This window comes from Jaculus jaculus, chromosome 1 (assembly GCF_020740685.1).
Source record: "Jaculus jaculus isolate mJacJac1 chromosome 1, mJacJac1.mat.Y.cur, whole genome shotgun sequence".
Classification (NCBI taxonomy): Eukaryota; Metazoa; Chordata; class Mammalia; order Rodentia; family Dipodidae; genus Jaculus; species Jaculus jaculus.
In genome coordinates, this window is record NC_059102.1 from 231,055,440 (window position 1) to 231,073,314 (window position 17,875).

General features: G+C 35.9%; 1 protein-coding gene across 2 annotated transcripts in view; it reads right to left on the bottom strand.

Moving 5' to 3' along the window:
- Window positions 1-17,875, bottom strand: part of Itfg1 (integrin alpha FG-GAP repeat containing 1) — a 181,114-nt gene that overhangs the window by 140,839 nt on the left and 22,400 nt on the right. For both annotated transcript variants that reach the window (XM_004664834.3, XM_045132791.1), the window contains one exon: window positions 13,568-13,662. In XM_004664834.3, coding sequence (XP_004664891.2) covers window positions 13,568-13,662 — 95 coding nt within the window. The remainder of the gene's footprint in view (window positions 1-13,567; window positions 13,663-17,875) is intronic.

Below are 17,875 nucleotides of genomic sequence, written 5' to 3' on the forward strand. Positions count from 1 at the left end.
CTGAACAGCTCAGTATAATGGGAAATAGTTCATTCTCAAAAAAAGTTTTTCTCTTCTTTCTGTTACCCATAATTCTGAATGTTAGATTTTTCCCTCCTCCTGGGTTGAGAAAGTACCTAAGTAAATGACTGCAAACAGAAAACTAGGGAACAAGAGTCATATATTGGCAGTTTCTCCATTTTCATTTGCATGTGAATGTTTAATATAAATGTGGGGATATAAAGTATTAATGCAAGTAAAAATGTTTCAGTGAACAAGTTTTAACAGTTCAACTTTATAGCAATTATAAATAAACCTGTTAAATTCAGATTTTTTTAAAAGTAAATTTCCTATTGACAGCAACTAAATGGTGTTTGTAGCATTTTTATAATACAGTCATTTCAGTGTACTTACTATACTTTTCTGAGTTGCCTTACATGCAAGTACATGTTTGTAATGTTGTTTCTTTTCTGTGCTACTCCTGAAAGTTTGCTATAATATTAAACTATTTAGAAAAAGAAAAAAAGGAAAAAGAACACTTGAAGAAGAGACATATCTCCCAAGACAGTTTCCATCAGAGAAAATTCAGAAATCTCACATTATTTTCTAATTGTTAGTAGCTACAACATAGTCATCTTTTCATTGCATGCAGCATATATTTATAAAGTACATTTTAAGTATATCAATGGGCCTGTAGTTCCTGATAATAAGCAAAAACTTTGTTTTACCTTATAAGACAATTGCCAGACACATGCATCTGGAATTTATCTGCAGTGGCAAATGGCTCTGGCATGCTCATTCTCTCTTTCTCTCTCTCCATTTGTCTATCTCTGCTTGCAAATAAATAAATGTAAAAAAAAGAAGATAGCAAAAACTACATGACTCCATCCTACAAGGTAGGGACTATTAACCTTCCCAGTTTTAAACATGAAATGCTTGAAACTTAGGGTGAAATTTGTCCAGCTTGTTAGTAACAAAGTCAGGACTGGAATCACATCCATTGAGTTCAGAGCTTATATACTTATTTTTTTTGGCGCATGCCAAAAAAAATGAATGGTCTGTTGGGTGTCCTGTTCCAGTTATCTCCTGTCTGTGTTTATTTTTAATGGAGTCTCTTGTTAATCACGGAGTGTTTTTGTTTTTTTCTCAAATGCCAGTAGTTTTCCGGTCTCTGCACCCCCTGCATGACTGGGGTTACAAATGCACATGGTCATGTCCAGCTGATTACGTGGATCCTGGGGATGGAACTGGAGTGGTTCAGGTCTTCTAAGGCCCTCATGCTTGTACATGATTGCTCTGAACTGCCAAGCCATCTCTGCAGCCCAGGGCTTGCATTCTTAACTACAACAGTCCACCAACTTCCTTGCATCTGGCTGGCCTGACCTCCTTGGTGCACCTCTGTCTCCTTCTCCTCAAGGTTGTATCACTAAGTCCCAGCACTGCATCAGAAGTTAGAGCTAAATGGTGAACTGAGCAGGCACAGCCACTTTTTTCAGAGGCCAGCAATCTACTAGGACACATAAGCAAGAATAATACAGCACTGGTCTTTGCATTATGGATTAAAGGAAGCTTCCCAGAAAAGAGGTCACCTTGAGAGCTTGAGAGTATATGAAAGTCCTCAGCCAACTAAAAGCTGGAAAAGGCTGAACTGTATGCAGCCTTAAGGGAGACAGAAGTCATCAGAGGTGAAAATAGTGGACACTGGAAGCCTCAAGTTTGGCCACACAGGCCAAATGACTAAACGAGTAAAATAGAGGCATGTCTGCTCTGGGGGAAACCAACTGCTCTCTAATAGGACTGAAGGCCTGCTCGATGGGAGGGAATACATGCCTGGTACTGAAAACCTAATCAAAAGCCTATGGCAGGAGAGGTCATGAGCCTTAGGGGTATAAAGTCTGCTCTTGTCTGGATAAATGTATATATTACTCTCACCAAACTTCCCTGAAAGCACCAAACTTAACATTCATAATCATATATTAATGCTAATCTCACTTCTAGTTAAAGAAGCTTCTCTTTTCAGATGGCGATGACCACCGGGATGTCCCAAAAGGCAACACAGTGCTGAGAAGAAGGGATGAGTAGTGTCCAGCACAGAAACATCTCATACCTTCCAAGGCTCAGGGTCCATTGTGGAAGAGGTGGCAGAAAGAATATAAGAGCCAAAGGAAGGGTACCAGTCCTTACATCTAACTGTCCAGACAGAAACTGGCCACAAAATCCATGACCTCGCATTGCCTAGCAATACCCACACAAGACCCTCATAATAGGAGAAAAAGATGATGACATCAAATTAAAAGAGAAACTAATGGAGAGAGAGGAGGATATGATGGAGAACAGAGTTATGAAGGGGAAAGTGGGGGAGGGGAGGGAAATAGCATACTTTGTTGTAAGTATAGAAGTTGTCAATAATTTTATATATATATATATATATATATATATATATATATATATATATACACACACACACATACATACACATACACACACATATATTGAGAGAGAGAGAATATACAAAAGTGATACAAAGCTAGGTGTGGTGGCACACGCCTTTAAACCCAGCATTGTGAGGCAGAGGCAGGCGGATTGCCGAGAGTTCAAGGCCACCCTAAGACCACATAGTGAATTCCAGGTCAGCCTGAGATAGTGTGAGACCCTACCTTAGAAAACAAAAACAAACAAAAAAAAGTGATCCAAGTAAAATGAGGCGGGGAAGCTAAGAGTGTCTGGAGCAGATGAAGTAGCATGTAAGTTTCATGTTGCAGAGCACAGAGGAAGAAATAGGCATGGAGAGTCAGGGTTGAAGATCTGTTCAATTATCAGACCCGGGAGGGCCTTATCTATCACGATGAGGAACATGAAATTCTTTACTGATAATGAGATTTAAGCATGGGTGTGATATCAGATCTCTAACTCAGAGGTTAGGATGCTAAGAACATATTTGACTACAAGAGAAGACTGGACTATCAGACCAGTCAGAAAACTGTCAGAATAATGTAAGCAAGAATAACTGTGGTATAAAAACCTAAGTAGCTGCAATGGAATACACAGTGATGATTTCGAAAAATACTTTTTAGGAGATAGAATCATAAATTTTGGAACTGACTGGGTGTGAGTTAGGAGAAGGACCAAGAATGAATCGTAGAAATGGCTTGACAACTTGAGGAGATGGTGGTGTTGGCACCACTGAGACAGAAAACAAAGGAGTATGAGATTTTCAGGCAAGCACAGCATGTTTTGTTTTGCATATGCTGAGGTGGAAATACTAATGTGTTGCAGGAGTAGGAGAAATAAAATCCAGGCAAATGCTGTAACTGCTGAGTCATCCCCCCCACCAACTGCGAGAGCCTTATCTGGTATAGGAGACAAAAATTTAGGAGTCAGTGGCACAACTAATGTAATGAGTACAAGTTATGGAGATAGACAAGTCAATGACATATTGAGATCCTTCAAGGAGAGGTGTTTAGTGTAAAGGGAAACAGGACTGAGTACAAAATATTGACCTTTACTCATACCTGCTGAGCAGGAAAGAAGAAAAGGAAAATGCAGATGGTTCTGAAAAGACAGTGAGCACACAAAGCAAGCACCACAAGGATATATAAGTAGTAGGTCAGATGGCCCTAACAATTAAGCATCAGAAGCACTACAGGCTCTGGTTATGAGTTTGGGGAACAATAGCTGCTATCTAGATGTGTCCATGTGACATGAGTGAGCATAATGAACCATGGAAATAACAATGAAAAGAACAGACAGGCAAACATCAAATTAATTTGTGAAAATGATCAATAAAAGCAGTTTTTGGGTATGTGTGTGTATGTACATGTGAATGCATGTGTAGAAGTCAGAGGACAAATTCTGGGGGTCAGTATCATCTTCCACCTTATTTTGAGGCAGGGTCTTTCACTACTCAGTGTTCTGTTGGGTTTGCCAGGCTAGGTGATCTATGTGCTTCCAGGATATTCTTCTACCTCCTCCTCCCATCTTGGGATTACAGAAGCCCACCACAGCTTCTGGCTTTTTATGTGGTATTTGAACTCAGGTACTTAACTTGAATGGCAAGCACTGTATTCCCTTGATTTTCTTCCCAACCCCTAGAAAACATTATTTATGTGGTTCATTATAATTAGTTCATTTGAAAAAATCATCAGTGACCCACACTCATGTGAGAATCATAGTCCTTGGAACTTATGTTTTTCTTCACAAATCAAATGACACTTCACACTGATTCTTTCCTTGTTTGCTCCCTCATTTCCTAGAAGCTGCAAAGTCCATGAAGGGAAGCAGAACCATTTTTATTTGAAAGGGCACATGATAACTACTAAAAAGTGATGATGAATGACTAACCACACTGGCAGAATCGGAAACTGATTCAATCATTATATAATAATGTATAACTGATATCTTCACTGGGTTATTAATAATGCTTCATAAACATCTTCAAATAAAGTATATCACATTCAGTGTAAGCTTTTTATGTAGGGATGCTTTTAGTGATATAAGTACATATCTTAAAACATAAAAGGTTTAACTGTTTTCTTATGATAGTTCTCAGTCAGAAACATCCCAAGCTAACACTTCAAACTATCTTCAGCTTCAGAAATAGTCCTAAGGAACAAAACTCTTGCCAAAAGCATAGGCCATGAGGGAAAGATCTAAAAGCCTGATCTTTGGATGACAAAGCCATGGCTCTTATAGAGCTATGATTGGCCCAAGAACACAGCTATTAAGTGATGCTAACTTCTGTGATTAAAAATATCTGGAAAATATTTACATTTAGCACCTGATGTCCTGTTTCCTACAACTAATGTGTCCAATTGCAATAAATTTTATAGACAAAATTTACCAGTTAGTTATTTCAGTGACCAAACTAACTATGCTAATGAAACTACAGTTTGCTTAAAAAACAACCAGAACTATAAAATAAAACTAAGTTATCAAATATATTTGCTCAGAACCAGAGAACGGACAGTTACCACATTATCTCACATGATGAAATCTAGTTGTGTTTTCAATACATAGGGAAATTGTGTTTCATACATACAAATACTATTTGCTGTTTTAATCAAAGTAAGATGTTCCATACTACTATTTCTGTGCAACAACTAGCCATGCCACACTGTTATAAGAACAAAGGAACTTCATATCTGCTGCTTTAAAAAAGATCATGCAAAGGCTCAGTAACTGCTTAAGGGCAACATAATGCTCATTCTCAGGCTCTCTCTCTCTGGAAATATAATCAATGCATTCATTTGTATCTACTTTTTTTTAAAATAGTGCTGGGCACTTAAGCATTGAGGGCCTTTCAGACCAGAGCCAATTCAGTGTCAACTCCCTAGAACCCACAAAAAATCTGGGTGTGGCCACAAACATGTATAAATCCAGTCTAAGGAAAGAGACGCTGTCTCACAGAAATATGTAAATGAAGATAAGAGGACACATTCTCCTTTGACCTCGTTTACATGCACATGGAGCACAAGACCTCAGATACATGTGCATACACTACACTATAGATGTACATAAAAATTCAATATTCTTGAAAAACAAAAAGTAAGGCTATATGTAGCTAGATTAAGAGAGAGAGAAAATAGAGAAATGGTCATGCAATACACACTTAAGTTGTGACGACTCTACAGAGGCAAGAAAAGCAATCACAAGAAATGATGTTTTAGGACGACAGTGACACTATTAGACCTGGGATGACTCACAGATATTATTATGGGTTGCTTCCATTTAGATGTGACACTGGTAGTATTTATACAGGAGGACATGATCATTCTCTAAACACGTGCGTTCAGGTGTTTAAGGTCAAGTGTCAAGATGACTACAACAATTCAGGGGAGAAAAGTAGATATGGATCACACACACACACATACACGCACACACATATTTGGATGCTCACTCAGGTGATATCTATACAGGTAATATGTAAAGTCCTCATGGACACAGATTCCTTTCATAAACCAGAATATTGGTAAACAGTACTTACTATTGGGATCTTTTAAATTTGTTTTCACTGCTAACATTTAATATATTCAAAGAAATATTTACTCATACAAAAGAATATAATTTATCTACAACATATACTAGTAGATTCAAGGAATACTGAGATAGAGAATAGTACTGAGATATACTCATTTCTGAGAAATTCAGTGAGGAAAGGAGTTATGAAATGGTATTAAGGTGGGACCTTTTAAAAAAATCATTTTCAAAATTTAAAAAATTCATTAAAAATATATTAAGGGGGCTGGGGAGATGGCTTAATGGTTAGGCACTTCCCTGAAAAGCTGAGGACTCATGTTCAACTCTCCAGATCCCATGTAAGCCAGATGTACAGTGATGTAAGCATGCAAGGTTGCACATGCGCACAAGGTGGCATAAACATCTGGAGATCAATGGCAGTGGCTGGAGGCCTTGGCGTGCCAATTGGCCAATTATCTTCCTCCCTCCTCTCTACCCCCTCTCTCACATTAAAAAAAAAAGAAAAGAAAAGAAAAGAAAAGAAAAGAAAAGAAAAGAAAAGAAAAGAAAAGAAAAGAAAAAAGGCTAGTGTGTTGGGCTTGCCACACACACCCAAAAAAATCTATTAAGGGGAAGCAATGCTGAGCTGGAAGTCAGCCTTAATGAAGGTCTCTACAGCTTTAGAAATTTTGATTCTTCTTGCTCTCTTGATTTTGCCTTGTGTTGAGAACATCAGTGTGATAATAAGCTGTTCTAAGGATTGGGTGATAGTCTGTTAGCCCATCTCCTGAACAGAAGCAATCTATACATACTTGCTGACTAATTATTTCTGGGACTGGGCTGCCCTGTGACTTGGATACAAGCATATTTATACTATTTTATGTACTGTGTTTATAAATGTGGCAAGTTATCTCAGAGGTTACAGTCCTCTTTTAAACTGAGGTATACTATACTCCAAGGAATAGCATTGTGACCCTCAGACCATCCCTCTTGAGTATTTTGCATCTTGGAAATCAGTATGGCTTATAGCAATGTATTCTGATGATGAAATAAAATTGGAAACAGATCCCTTTATGGATGACTTTGAAACAATGTCAGAAGAGTTAGGATTATTAATTTATCATCAAGATGTTTCCCACTAAAGGAAAAGTGGAAATTATGAATTTTAGAATCATAAATTTTGTTGTAAAACATATTTTTATTAAAGTTTTATGAGCATACAAAAATCTATTAAGGGCATAAAAAATAGCAAGAACTCACTTTCTTTTCTCTTAAAAAGAGCATTCTTTTCCAATTAAAATCCAGCATGTCTGCTGAAACCTGTAGTTTACTACACATCTGTATCTACGAACATTTAGTTTTCCACTTTACCTAAACACTCTTCTAACATGGTCCTTTTGCTCAACATTGTCTCTGAGATCCACCTATGTTAATATGTATAAATTTTATTTCTTTAATTTTTCTTACACTCTACTCAAATAGTATTTTTGCAAACTTCATAAGTATAAAACATTATCTTGTATTTTCACTTAATTTCTTTAGATGTTGAACACTTATGCTTATTGCTCCTTATTTGTTTTCTGATATGCCTGTTCACATTGTTTGTCTATCTTTCTAAAGTATGTGTTTTTCTTTTTATCCTTGAGGTGAAAGAGTTTCTTATTTTGGAAATCTGTTCATAGTTGCTTACATATCTTCTCCCTATCTTTGCCCAGGCTTTCATTTCACTTTACTGATACCTTTTGGCAAACACAATTTTTACTTTTTTTGTTTAATCCTTAAAAACGTAAAACCAAACTCATGTATGTTTTTCTGAGACAGGGTCTCACTACACTGCCCAGATTAGCCTTGAATTTGTGATCCTCCTGTCTCAACCCCTTACATCCTGGGATTATAATATATTTTCTTGCATGTTGTGACTGTGTTTAGAAAAGCAGCCTTGTGAGTACATGCCAATAACTATGTTACCATCTAGGCCTCCAAGTATTATAGAAATTTTGCTTTCTAAAGTAAATAAATGTAAGATTAGGGTTACTTTATTCTTTTTCTTTTGGGGTTACTTTATTCTTTGCCAAGGGTACTTCTTTGGAATTTATGCATTGGTTTTTGGGTATTCATAAATATAAAATTTTATTTTGTGGGCATTTTTCGTGGGAGGTGCTCTGTAACAATTTTCAGATTCTCAAAGAGGTTTGGGACCACAAAATGTTACAAATATACCTGTAGGCAGTTATAAAAAAAAAACAAAGAAGTTAAATACAATGTATAGTAATTGAACATTTGAAGCAAAAAGCCTCATAATTTCCATGATGTGATTAGTAAAGGTATTTAACATACGTAGGTCAGCTGTACAATATGTATAATAATTTAAAAACTCTCCATAACTAATAAAATACATTTAAAAATTCAATTGTATATGTGAGCTTTAGATAAGTAAATGCACATAGAATGCTTTGAACTGGGTCAGGATCCTCTAAATGTTCAAATAATGGTAGTTTTTATTTTTCCTGACAGTATTTCAGATAAAGACTAAAACAGATAATAACAACTTCAGTGTCTTGGTGAACTTTTATTTGGATAGATATCCCTTAAATTAGCTCTGGTACAATGAGCAGGTTTTCATAGCTATGAAATAAGCAAATGCAATATTACTACAACAGAATAGCATCTCTGTTAAATTTCTCTCAAAAGTGTTTATTTTAGTAATAAACATATATAAGCATTAACAAATTTACTGCAGACTTGCAATAAAACATTTTCTATTACTTTGTTTTCCTGTTGTCCCATCCTTATCACAGAACATAAATGATAATAACAGAAACAACTGCAGTTTTTAGTAAACAGGTCTATTCATCTTTGCTGATAAACATCACCTATTGTTTCGAACAAAACTGGAATCACTTCTAACTGAATTTAGAAGTGACTCAGACTGTCAAGCCTATGTTATCTTGGGGTTGGAAAGGCTTCATTTGCATTTTTATGTATTTTAAGAAAAATGAACAAAATTCTTCAAAAGAATTTTTTGATTTCTTTAGAAAGATTCCCATAACCAAAATTTGTAAACTTTGTATATATTTCTGAGAAACCCACTCTAGAATTTCTAAAACAACTTAGCAATATATGTTTAATTAGGAATGGTGGCACATTCCCTATGATGCCAGCACTAGGGGAGGAAAAGGCAGGAAGCTCTTAACAAGTTCAAAGCCAGTCTGATCTACAGAGTTTCTGAACAGCTAAGGGCTACCTAGTGAGACACTGCCTCAAAAACAAACAACAAGAAACAATCATAATAACATTAAATAATACTTATGTTTTAATTTCTGCAAATGTATGAGTTCATCAAGATTCTCCTTTGCTACCTGTTCAGTTCTGCAGGTGAAAGACAACTACCAAGTAAGGCAGGTTTGAGTACTTAAAAAAGGGATATGGTAGCTGTGTTTAGGTTCTGTTCTGCAATTCAAATATGTCTATTTACTTAATAGACAGCCATCAAATCCCTTTTTGGTGCTTGGCACTGTTCTAGCCCTCTGAGAAATGACAGGTGTGGTAGTTTGATTCAGGTGTTTCCCATAAACTTGTTATAGCCAGTTTCCCCATGCTAGTGTTTGGTACACTCTCCTGTTGCTATGATCCACCTTATGTTGGCCATGGGGTGATGGCCACCCTCTGCTCATGCCATCATTTTCCCTGCCATTATGGAGCTTCCCCTCGAGCCTGTAAGCCAAAATAAACCTCTTTTTTCCACAAGCTGCTCTTGTTTGGATGATTTCTAACAGCAATGCAAACCTGACTACAACAACAGGGAAGAGAACAAATAAAAATTTCTGGCTTCATCAGCTCTATGTTCTACTATGGAATGGCACAGTAAAACTACGTAGTAGTACTTTAAGAAGTGGTGAGGCCTCAGAGAAAAACTAAAGAAGAACAGGGGCCAAGGGAAGTAAGTGAAAGGTGACTGAAAATAGTGAGACAAACAGAAGAGCATGTAAATAAAATGTGAGGCACGCCAAGCACATGTGGATGAATTTGAAAGAAGTGATAAGGATATTTATAGAAATAAAATTCTAGGCAGAGAAAACAGCTGCATGACTCAAGGCCAAAGTTTAACCCCACTCTTGCAGTGTTTTAGAAACAGAACTGAGGCTGGTGGCAAAGGAGTACATTCCAGTTGCTTAGGAGCCTGAGGCAGGAGAAGGGCCAGCTTAAGGTCAGCAAAAACAACTTAGTGAGCAGTTGTCTCACAATTAAACACTGTTAAAAAATAAAGGAGGGGGCTGGAGAGATGGCTTGATGGTTAAGGTGTTCGCCTGCCAAGCCCAAGAAGTCATGTTGGAATCTCCAGGTCCCACATAATGCAGATGCAGTGACGCCAGCAGGCAATGTCACACAGGTGCACAAGGGGGCGCACGGAGTTCATTTACAGTAGCTGAAGGCCCTGGCACACCCATCCTCTCCCCTCCCCACAATAATAAAATAAAATAAAGGAGGAGATTTAGCTTGGTGGGAAATTGCCTGCCTCACATGTCTGGAGTGCCCTGGGTTCAATCTCCAGTACTGTGGAGAGGAGGTAAGGTGGCTTAGTGAGGCCAGCGCAAGCCCTGGGTGGGAGCGTGGGAGAATGGAAGGTCCGAGAGACAATAAGGAGCTAACAGACCATAGAGGGGACTGTTTCCCTAAATAACGACACCTGAGGTTGTCCTATGGCCTCCACACACAAACATGCGAACACACATGCATGTACAGACAAGCATGTACATTTGTGCACACATACAAAAGAAAAAAAAAACAAGAGAAAACAGCTAGTATTTGCTATGGAGAATTTTTTTCTTGTATCACATATCTTACCTCCCATAGTAGGTTTGACTTATATAAATTTTTTCAAGCATTTACAATTTGAAAAGATTTTTATATTCTAAGTAATGAGTAAACTACACACAGCAAGAATTATGTAAATCGCTGCTTTAAAGAACGTTAGCCAAATTCTTAATTATGTAGGGCTTTACAGTCCCAAGAGAAGTGAGACTACCTCCTATTACTACCTCCTTCATCATCACACAGCACGTTGTAAAACATGAAGCAGGGACCTCATGAATGTTTGCTGAAATACTTCAAAGACAGACATAGACCTCTGACTAACATAGAGGATTAGTAATTGTGATAGTTCGAAAGCATTCTCCCACTGAGCCACATCCCACTCCTCAAAATCACAACCTCTTTGCAATTATATGGCTTTGACTTCTTTCATTATAAAACTACAAGATGTATTGTGTTGACTATCTAAAAATCTGCAACTCATAGAAATTATTTAAATATGAAGTCAGTATTACTTAATGAAGTAAAATGCTACAGAATTAAAAATAACTTTCGAAAACTTTGTAAGGCAAGCTTTTCCTAAAAAACGGAATTGTGAGAGAAGAGAGAGACAGAAACTATGAGAAATGAGACAATAGAAAATAGGCCCACAAGTATAGACTTTCCTTATTTTGATAATCCAGCCTTTTAAGATTGACTTCCATGACAATGTGTTTAAAAACCTTATTATTAGGGGTTTCATATAACCTCTGCTTTTTCTTCAACTCCCTGTTTTCAATCTAAATATATACTCAGGAACCAACAAGATAGAATTTATAAGAAAAAAACTTAATTGGAAAAGAGCAGCTTTTTTTTTTTTTTTTTGGTTTTAGGTCAGTAAAATCCAGAGTACACTTGAGTACTAGAATTTTATTAGTTTTGCAAATTGTGTTTTAGTAATGAAAATGCAGTACAGTTATCAATCCAGAACCAAGAGGTTTAAATTACATCATCTTGATCCTTGTTTCTCAAATAACATGCAGATGTTTCATCATGGAACGTTTTGTTTGGCTTTGGGATAGAGACTTGTATTTAGTCAGCTCAGGTTAGTCTGGAAGTTGATATCTTCAAGCCTGTACCTCCAGTGTGCTAACAATACAGGCACTACACCACCATGCCTGGCCATGGAATTCCTTTAATGAAGTTTTTTAGTTTTAACAGCCATTAAGCTAGACTTACTAACTTGAAACTAGTTTTCTGCAGTCCAATGCTCTACCACTGAGCTATACCGCCTCTGCAATTAGTTTTCTATATAAAACTGTCATTGCAAATTCTTTTTTTTTTTCTAAAAAGGTTCTACCTTCTCCCCAGCCCCCCCCCCAAAAAAAAATGGCAGGAAGAGAGAAACAATTAAGCTTCTATTTCTTCTGTGTCAATGGTGCCTCAGTTGACTGAAAGGGTGATGGTGGGAGTTCTTTCTCCTAACAGGCAATTCAGTGAACACTATGTACCAAGGAGTGAAGGACTTACGGAGCCAGTACTACTGAAACAATGGCCTTGACAATGACTATCACAGCTGCCAAAGCTACTATCAGACATAGTGAATGGTCTGTGCTCAGGAAAATTAAAGCTATTGGTCAATATCAGAAAAGAGAGAAAAACTATGTGTCTCCTTAATGAAGTAAAATATACAGTAATACCTGCAAAGTATTTTTGAGCTCTGCCCTCACCTGCCCCCCAGAAATGTATGGTTCTGCTCAAGACTCCAAATTTAATTACTGAGATAATTGAAATAAAGGGACAAAGTAACATATTAACACCACGACTTTACAATTAGAAAAATCCAAAGAGATATAAAAGTGTTTTTTCTTTGTGTGGATTCCTGTTTAGCTTCTGATTTGTAAAAAAGAAAAAAAATAGTAATATGCTAGAGCATTTAAATAATGACTAAATACTTGACAATAAAAAATCATTATTGGTCTGGGGAGATGGCTCAGTGGTTAAAGTGCTTGCTTGCAAAACCTGCTTGCCTGGGCTCAATTTCCCAGTACACGTAAAGTTAGATGCAAAAGTGGTCCATGCATCTCCAGTGCACTTGCAGTGGCAAGTGGCCCTGGCATGCCCATACATATACACACATGCGCATGCATGCAGGCATGAACATAGTTAAATAAAATTTTTAAATTATTAAACTTTTGATTTCAGAATAGCATAGTGATAAGTACAAACATTATTATAATTTAAGAGGTACCCACTGAAGCACTAACAAATGAAATTATAAACTTCTGTTAACTTTATTATTTTCATTTCTGGAAGCTAGGTGATTACTGAATTTGCATCTATATCATATACAACACCATGAAATTTTCCACAATAAAAGCTTTGGTGGCTGGAGGTGTAGCTCAGTGGTAGGGTACTTGTCTAGCAATGGATTTAACACCTAGCACCACACACAGAAAGGTTTTAAATGCCATTTTTCAGTATGTATGTTAAATGTTCTCTTATTAAGTTTATAGTATTTGTTAATCAAAAGTTTTTAATGCAAAAGGAAAGAAACACCAATCAATAACTGTCCAAATTATCATGAATTCATAAAAAATAGAGAATTCAAATTCTGAGACGATTAACAAGCAACAAAGACCACAAGAACTAGAAACATATTTATTATGCTTAGCATTATTTCCATATTTCCACTTTAATAGTTTGTTACTTACTATACACTATAATGTTTTAATAGTTTGTTGCTAACATGTAGCAAATTAGGAAATGCTTATTAAGTAGAGAATTTCAAATTGCCTAATTCTTAGGCAAAGCAAGTAGTTTACATTGATATATAACTCACCTGCTGTAAAATCTTCAGTCAGATCAATAAATGCATGAGAATGTGGAAGTCTCATTTTACTTTCACTGGTCAATGCAGGATGCCATGATAAATTTCTGAAATATTAAAACAATATTTTTTTAGGGTGAAGAAATGAGTATTGATTTAAAAGACAAAATATCTGCATATGTGAACACTTTAAATTTTATTTTATTAAGATATATTTCACATACTATAAAATTCACTTTTACTGTACACAATTCAGTGGGTTTAAGTGCATTCACAGTACATAATCATTACCCCTCTTGAGCTCAAAAATATTTTTATCACCTCAAGAATACTCCATATTCATTAATCATTCCCTATTTCTATTCCTTCTAGCCCTTGTCAACCACTAATCTTCGACTTTTATGCATTTTCCTGTTCAAAAATATTTCATATAAATGGAATCACACAACATGTGGCACTTTGTATCTGGGCTCACTCATATATTTTCAAGTTCACCCACAATGAATAATTCATTCCTCTTTTATAGTGGATTTACTACTCTAATGTATCGCTATACATTTTAATTGCCCATTCATTTATTGACATGAATTTGGTTGTTTAGACTTTTTTGGCTCTTATGAATATTCTAAAAGGCTTTCTGGGGCTATGTATCTTCAAGTCTTTTGGATACATACCTAGAATTGCTTTGTCATGTTTACCTTTTTGAACATTTATGAGCTGATTTTCAATGTTGTTTTACCATCTTACATTCCCACTAGCAAGGAAGGAGTGTTCTAATATCTTCATGTCTTTGTCAGTACTTATACCACCAGCCCAGAGGGTTTGGTTCACATATTCCTCTAGTCTAATGATGCTGAACAAATTTTCTTCTTCATTTGTAGATCTTCACTGGAGAAGTATATACGCAGATCCTTTGTCCATTTTCACAGCATGTTATTTATTATGGCTTTGTTCTTGACTTATATGACTCTTTAGGTGTTATGGACATGAGATCTGTACCTGTCATATAATTTGTCAATATTTTCTCCTAGTCTGCAGGTTATCTTTCACTTTCTTGATAGTGGTCTGAGAAAACTATTTTTTTTTTCTATTTTGGGGAAGTCTAATTATTTTCTTTTTCTTTTTGTTACTAATTCTTTTAAAAGGTATTTTATTTATTGATTTGAGAAAGAGGCAGAGAGAGGGAGAGAGAAAGAAAGAGAGAGAATGGGCACACTATGGCCTCCCACCACTGCAAACAAATTCCAGACACATGCACCTTGTGTATCTGGCTTATGTGGGTCCTGGGGAATTGAACTTGGGTCCTTTGGCTTTGCAGGTAAGTGCCCTAATTGCTAAGCCATCTTCCTAGACTTTTCTACTTATGCTTTTGGTACTACAGTCAAAAATTCATTGCCTACCATAAGGTCATAAAATTTACCTGTTTCTTCTAAGAGCTTTATGGTTTTAGCTTGTTTGCCTGTGATTTTTCACACACATACACACACACACACACACACACACACACACAACTTTATAGCACATAGATGGTTTAGACCATGGAGAATTTTGTCAACTTTCCAGTATATATTAATTCAGAAATTTTGGATCATGCAAAAGAATACATTTAGACCCTTTCCTCATCACAATAACTCAAAATAGACAAAAAGGTAAAATATAAAATTCCTAGAAGCAAGCACAAGTAAGCAGACATTGGCAAATAACTCTGAAGTCTTGTTTTTGTTCTCTCTCCCTTTCTCTCACATACATATAAACTGACACATGGAATATAAACCTTAGAAACATAATGTTGTATTAAAGAAGGCACACAAAGAGTTATATGCACCTTTATAAAGTATACTTAATAGATAAGTCCATATGGAAAAGAGATTAGTGGTTACCATGGACTGATGATAAGGAGCATGTTAGTAACTGTTTAATGGGTAAAATGAGTTTTATGGGTGATGAAATTTTTGAAGTAGTTAAATATGATAAATACATACTATTATGATATATTAAATGACACAAATATGCATTTTATAATTCATGTAACTACAGATTCTATGCCAGGTATAATAATTAGCCAAATGTTATGTGAACTATACCATTTTAAAGAAAAACAAATAGTAAAGGTCTTCATATGCCTATCATTCTGTCTACCTTAATGTTAATAATTAGCATAATAGTAAATATTTAAAGTAGAATATAACACTGGCAGACTTCAAATATGGAAGGAAGAAGAGTCTACTTAAATCATTCCTCCAAAAACCTCATCAGTGTGAAATGCAATTCCTATTAAGTACCTTGGTCAAATAAGCTTCCTTAAAACAGACTTTTTTAAAAAAAATCTATTGCTACCTCACTACATTTTTCTCTATTACTTGCTCTTTCACTTATGTTAGTTACTCGAAGACTCTTTGGTGCTATAAAGCTACTCCAGAGATACATTGACAGATATAAGTATTTAGAATATTAAGACTCATCTCCTATAAAATGGTAATAATTGTAATTTCTTTTTTTTCCTATTTCAGTTAGAAGTCAGTATTTTTTTCACTGTACCATATTCCATTCCAATAAGGACTCACAGATATACCATTTCCAAAGAAACTTTAGGCTATTTAAGTCCAACTTAATTGTTAACATAGTAGTCAATTGTACAGCAAATGAGTTTTACTTGGGGTTTGATTTTGATGACTTTGGGAAGCAGAGAAATTTAACAGACTAATTTGTGCATCTGGGAGAAGCAAGAACATTCATCTACAAGAAGATTTCTCCCTGCAAGTTGTGTTTTAGAAACAACAACCTCTTCCCTATAATTTTTGTCCAACTCATTGTAGGAAACATTCAGCTTAAATATACAAGACAGTAAAATTAAAATTATGTTATAGTCATGTAAACTAATTTTGTTACTTTAACCAAAGCCTCTTAACTAGAAAATACTAAAACTGTTGAACAGACAAATTGTACTTATTTCAAGCAATTTGTTTGATGATTTTTTTCAGTACTACCCAAGGTTGGACATCTTGAAATTTAATTAAAGTCTAATTTAATAATGACTGATTCACTTCAACTGAAGATAGGACATAGAGATGGCTCACTGGTTAAAGATGCTTGCTTACAAAACCTGACAACTGTGGTTCAATTCCCCCAATACCCACATAAAGCCAATTGCACAAAGTAGTGGGTGCATCTGGAGTTCATATACAGTGGTAAGAAGCCCAGGCACACTCATTCTCTCTCTCTCTTGCTCTCCTTACAAGTAAATAATAAAATATTTTTTAAAGTATTTTTACTTTCTAACAAGTAATGAGACTAGATTTTTTATAAGTTTAACAGTTATTTCTTTTTTATTTTTTTAAAAATTTCTTAAAGATCTTATTTTTATTTATTTGAGACAGGGAGAGGGAGGAAGAGAGAGAGAATGGACATGAGAGGGCCTCTAGCTGCTGCAAACAAACTCCAGATGCTTGTGCCACCATGTGCATCTGGATTAAGTGGGACCTGGAGAATCGAATCTGGGTCTTTAGGCTTTGCAGGCATGCACCTTAAATACTAAGCTATTTCTCTAGCCCAACACAAAGATATTTCTTAAGACGTTGCTAGTATTTCCATCAAAAATACATTAGAAGCTAAGAAAGAATTCAAAGCATAATAGGCTTTTCTAGCACTGAGCTCGATAAGGCTGATCATGTGGTTCTGTATGTAATCATTGTCTGAGTCAGGGTTAGAGTTAGCCATTATGGAAATTGGTATGGTTTCTCAAAAAGCTAAAAATAGAACTACCATATGACCCAGAAATACCATTCATGGGCATATAACCTAAGGACTCTATTACCATCTGCTAGAGAGAGAACTTGCACATACAAGTTCATTGCTGCTGTATTCATAATAGCTAGGAAATGGAATTAGCTTACATGCCCATTAACAAATGAATGGATAATGAAAAGGTAGTACATATTTAGCTATAAAGAAAAATGAAATTATAAAAATTTTGGGCAAGTGAATATCTGGAAAATATACTAAGTGAGATAACTCAGGTTCAGAAAGGTAAACATCACATGTTCTCTCGCATATAAGGATCCTAGCTTCCAAATTTTAGATTTGTAGGTAAATTGAAGTAGAAGTCAGTAGAAGTAGTAAGTTAGAAAGGGGTCATGACATGGGGGAGAAGGGGAGAAGGCTTCAGGGGAGGGGGTGGTAGACTAGGGGTGAATGAGGGGTCGAGGGGTTGGGGTGAACATTAATCTAAACTAAAGACACATGTAAAAGCCATGTGGAAACCCACTTCTTTGGTAGCTCACTAAAAAATACAAACTTATGAAAGAGATTGAGCAGAAGTAC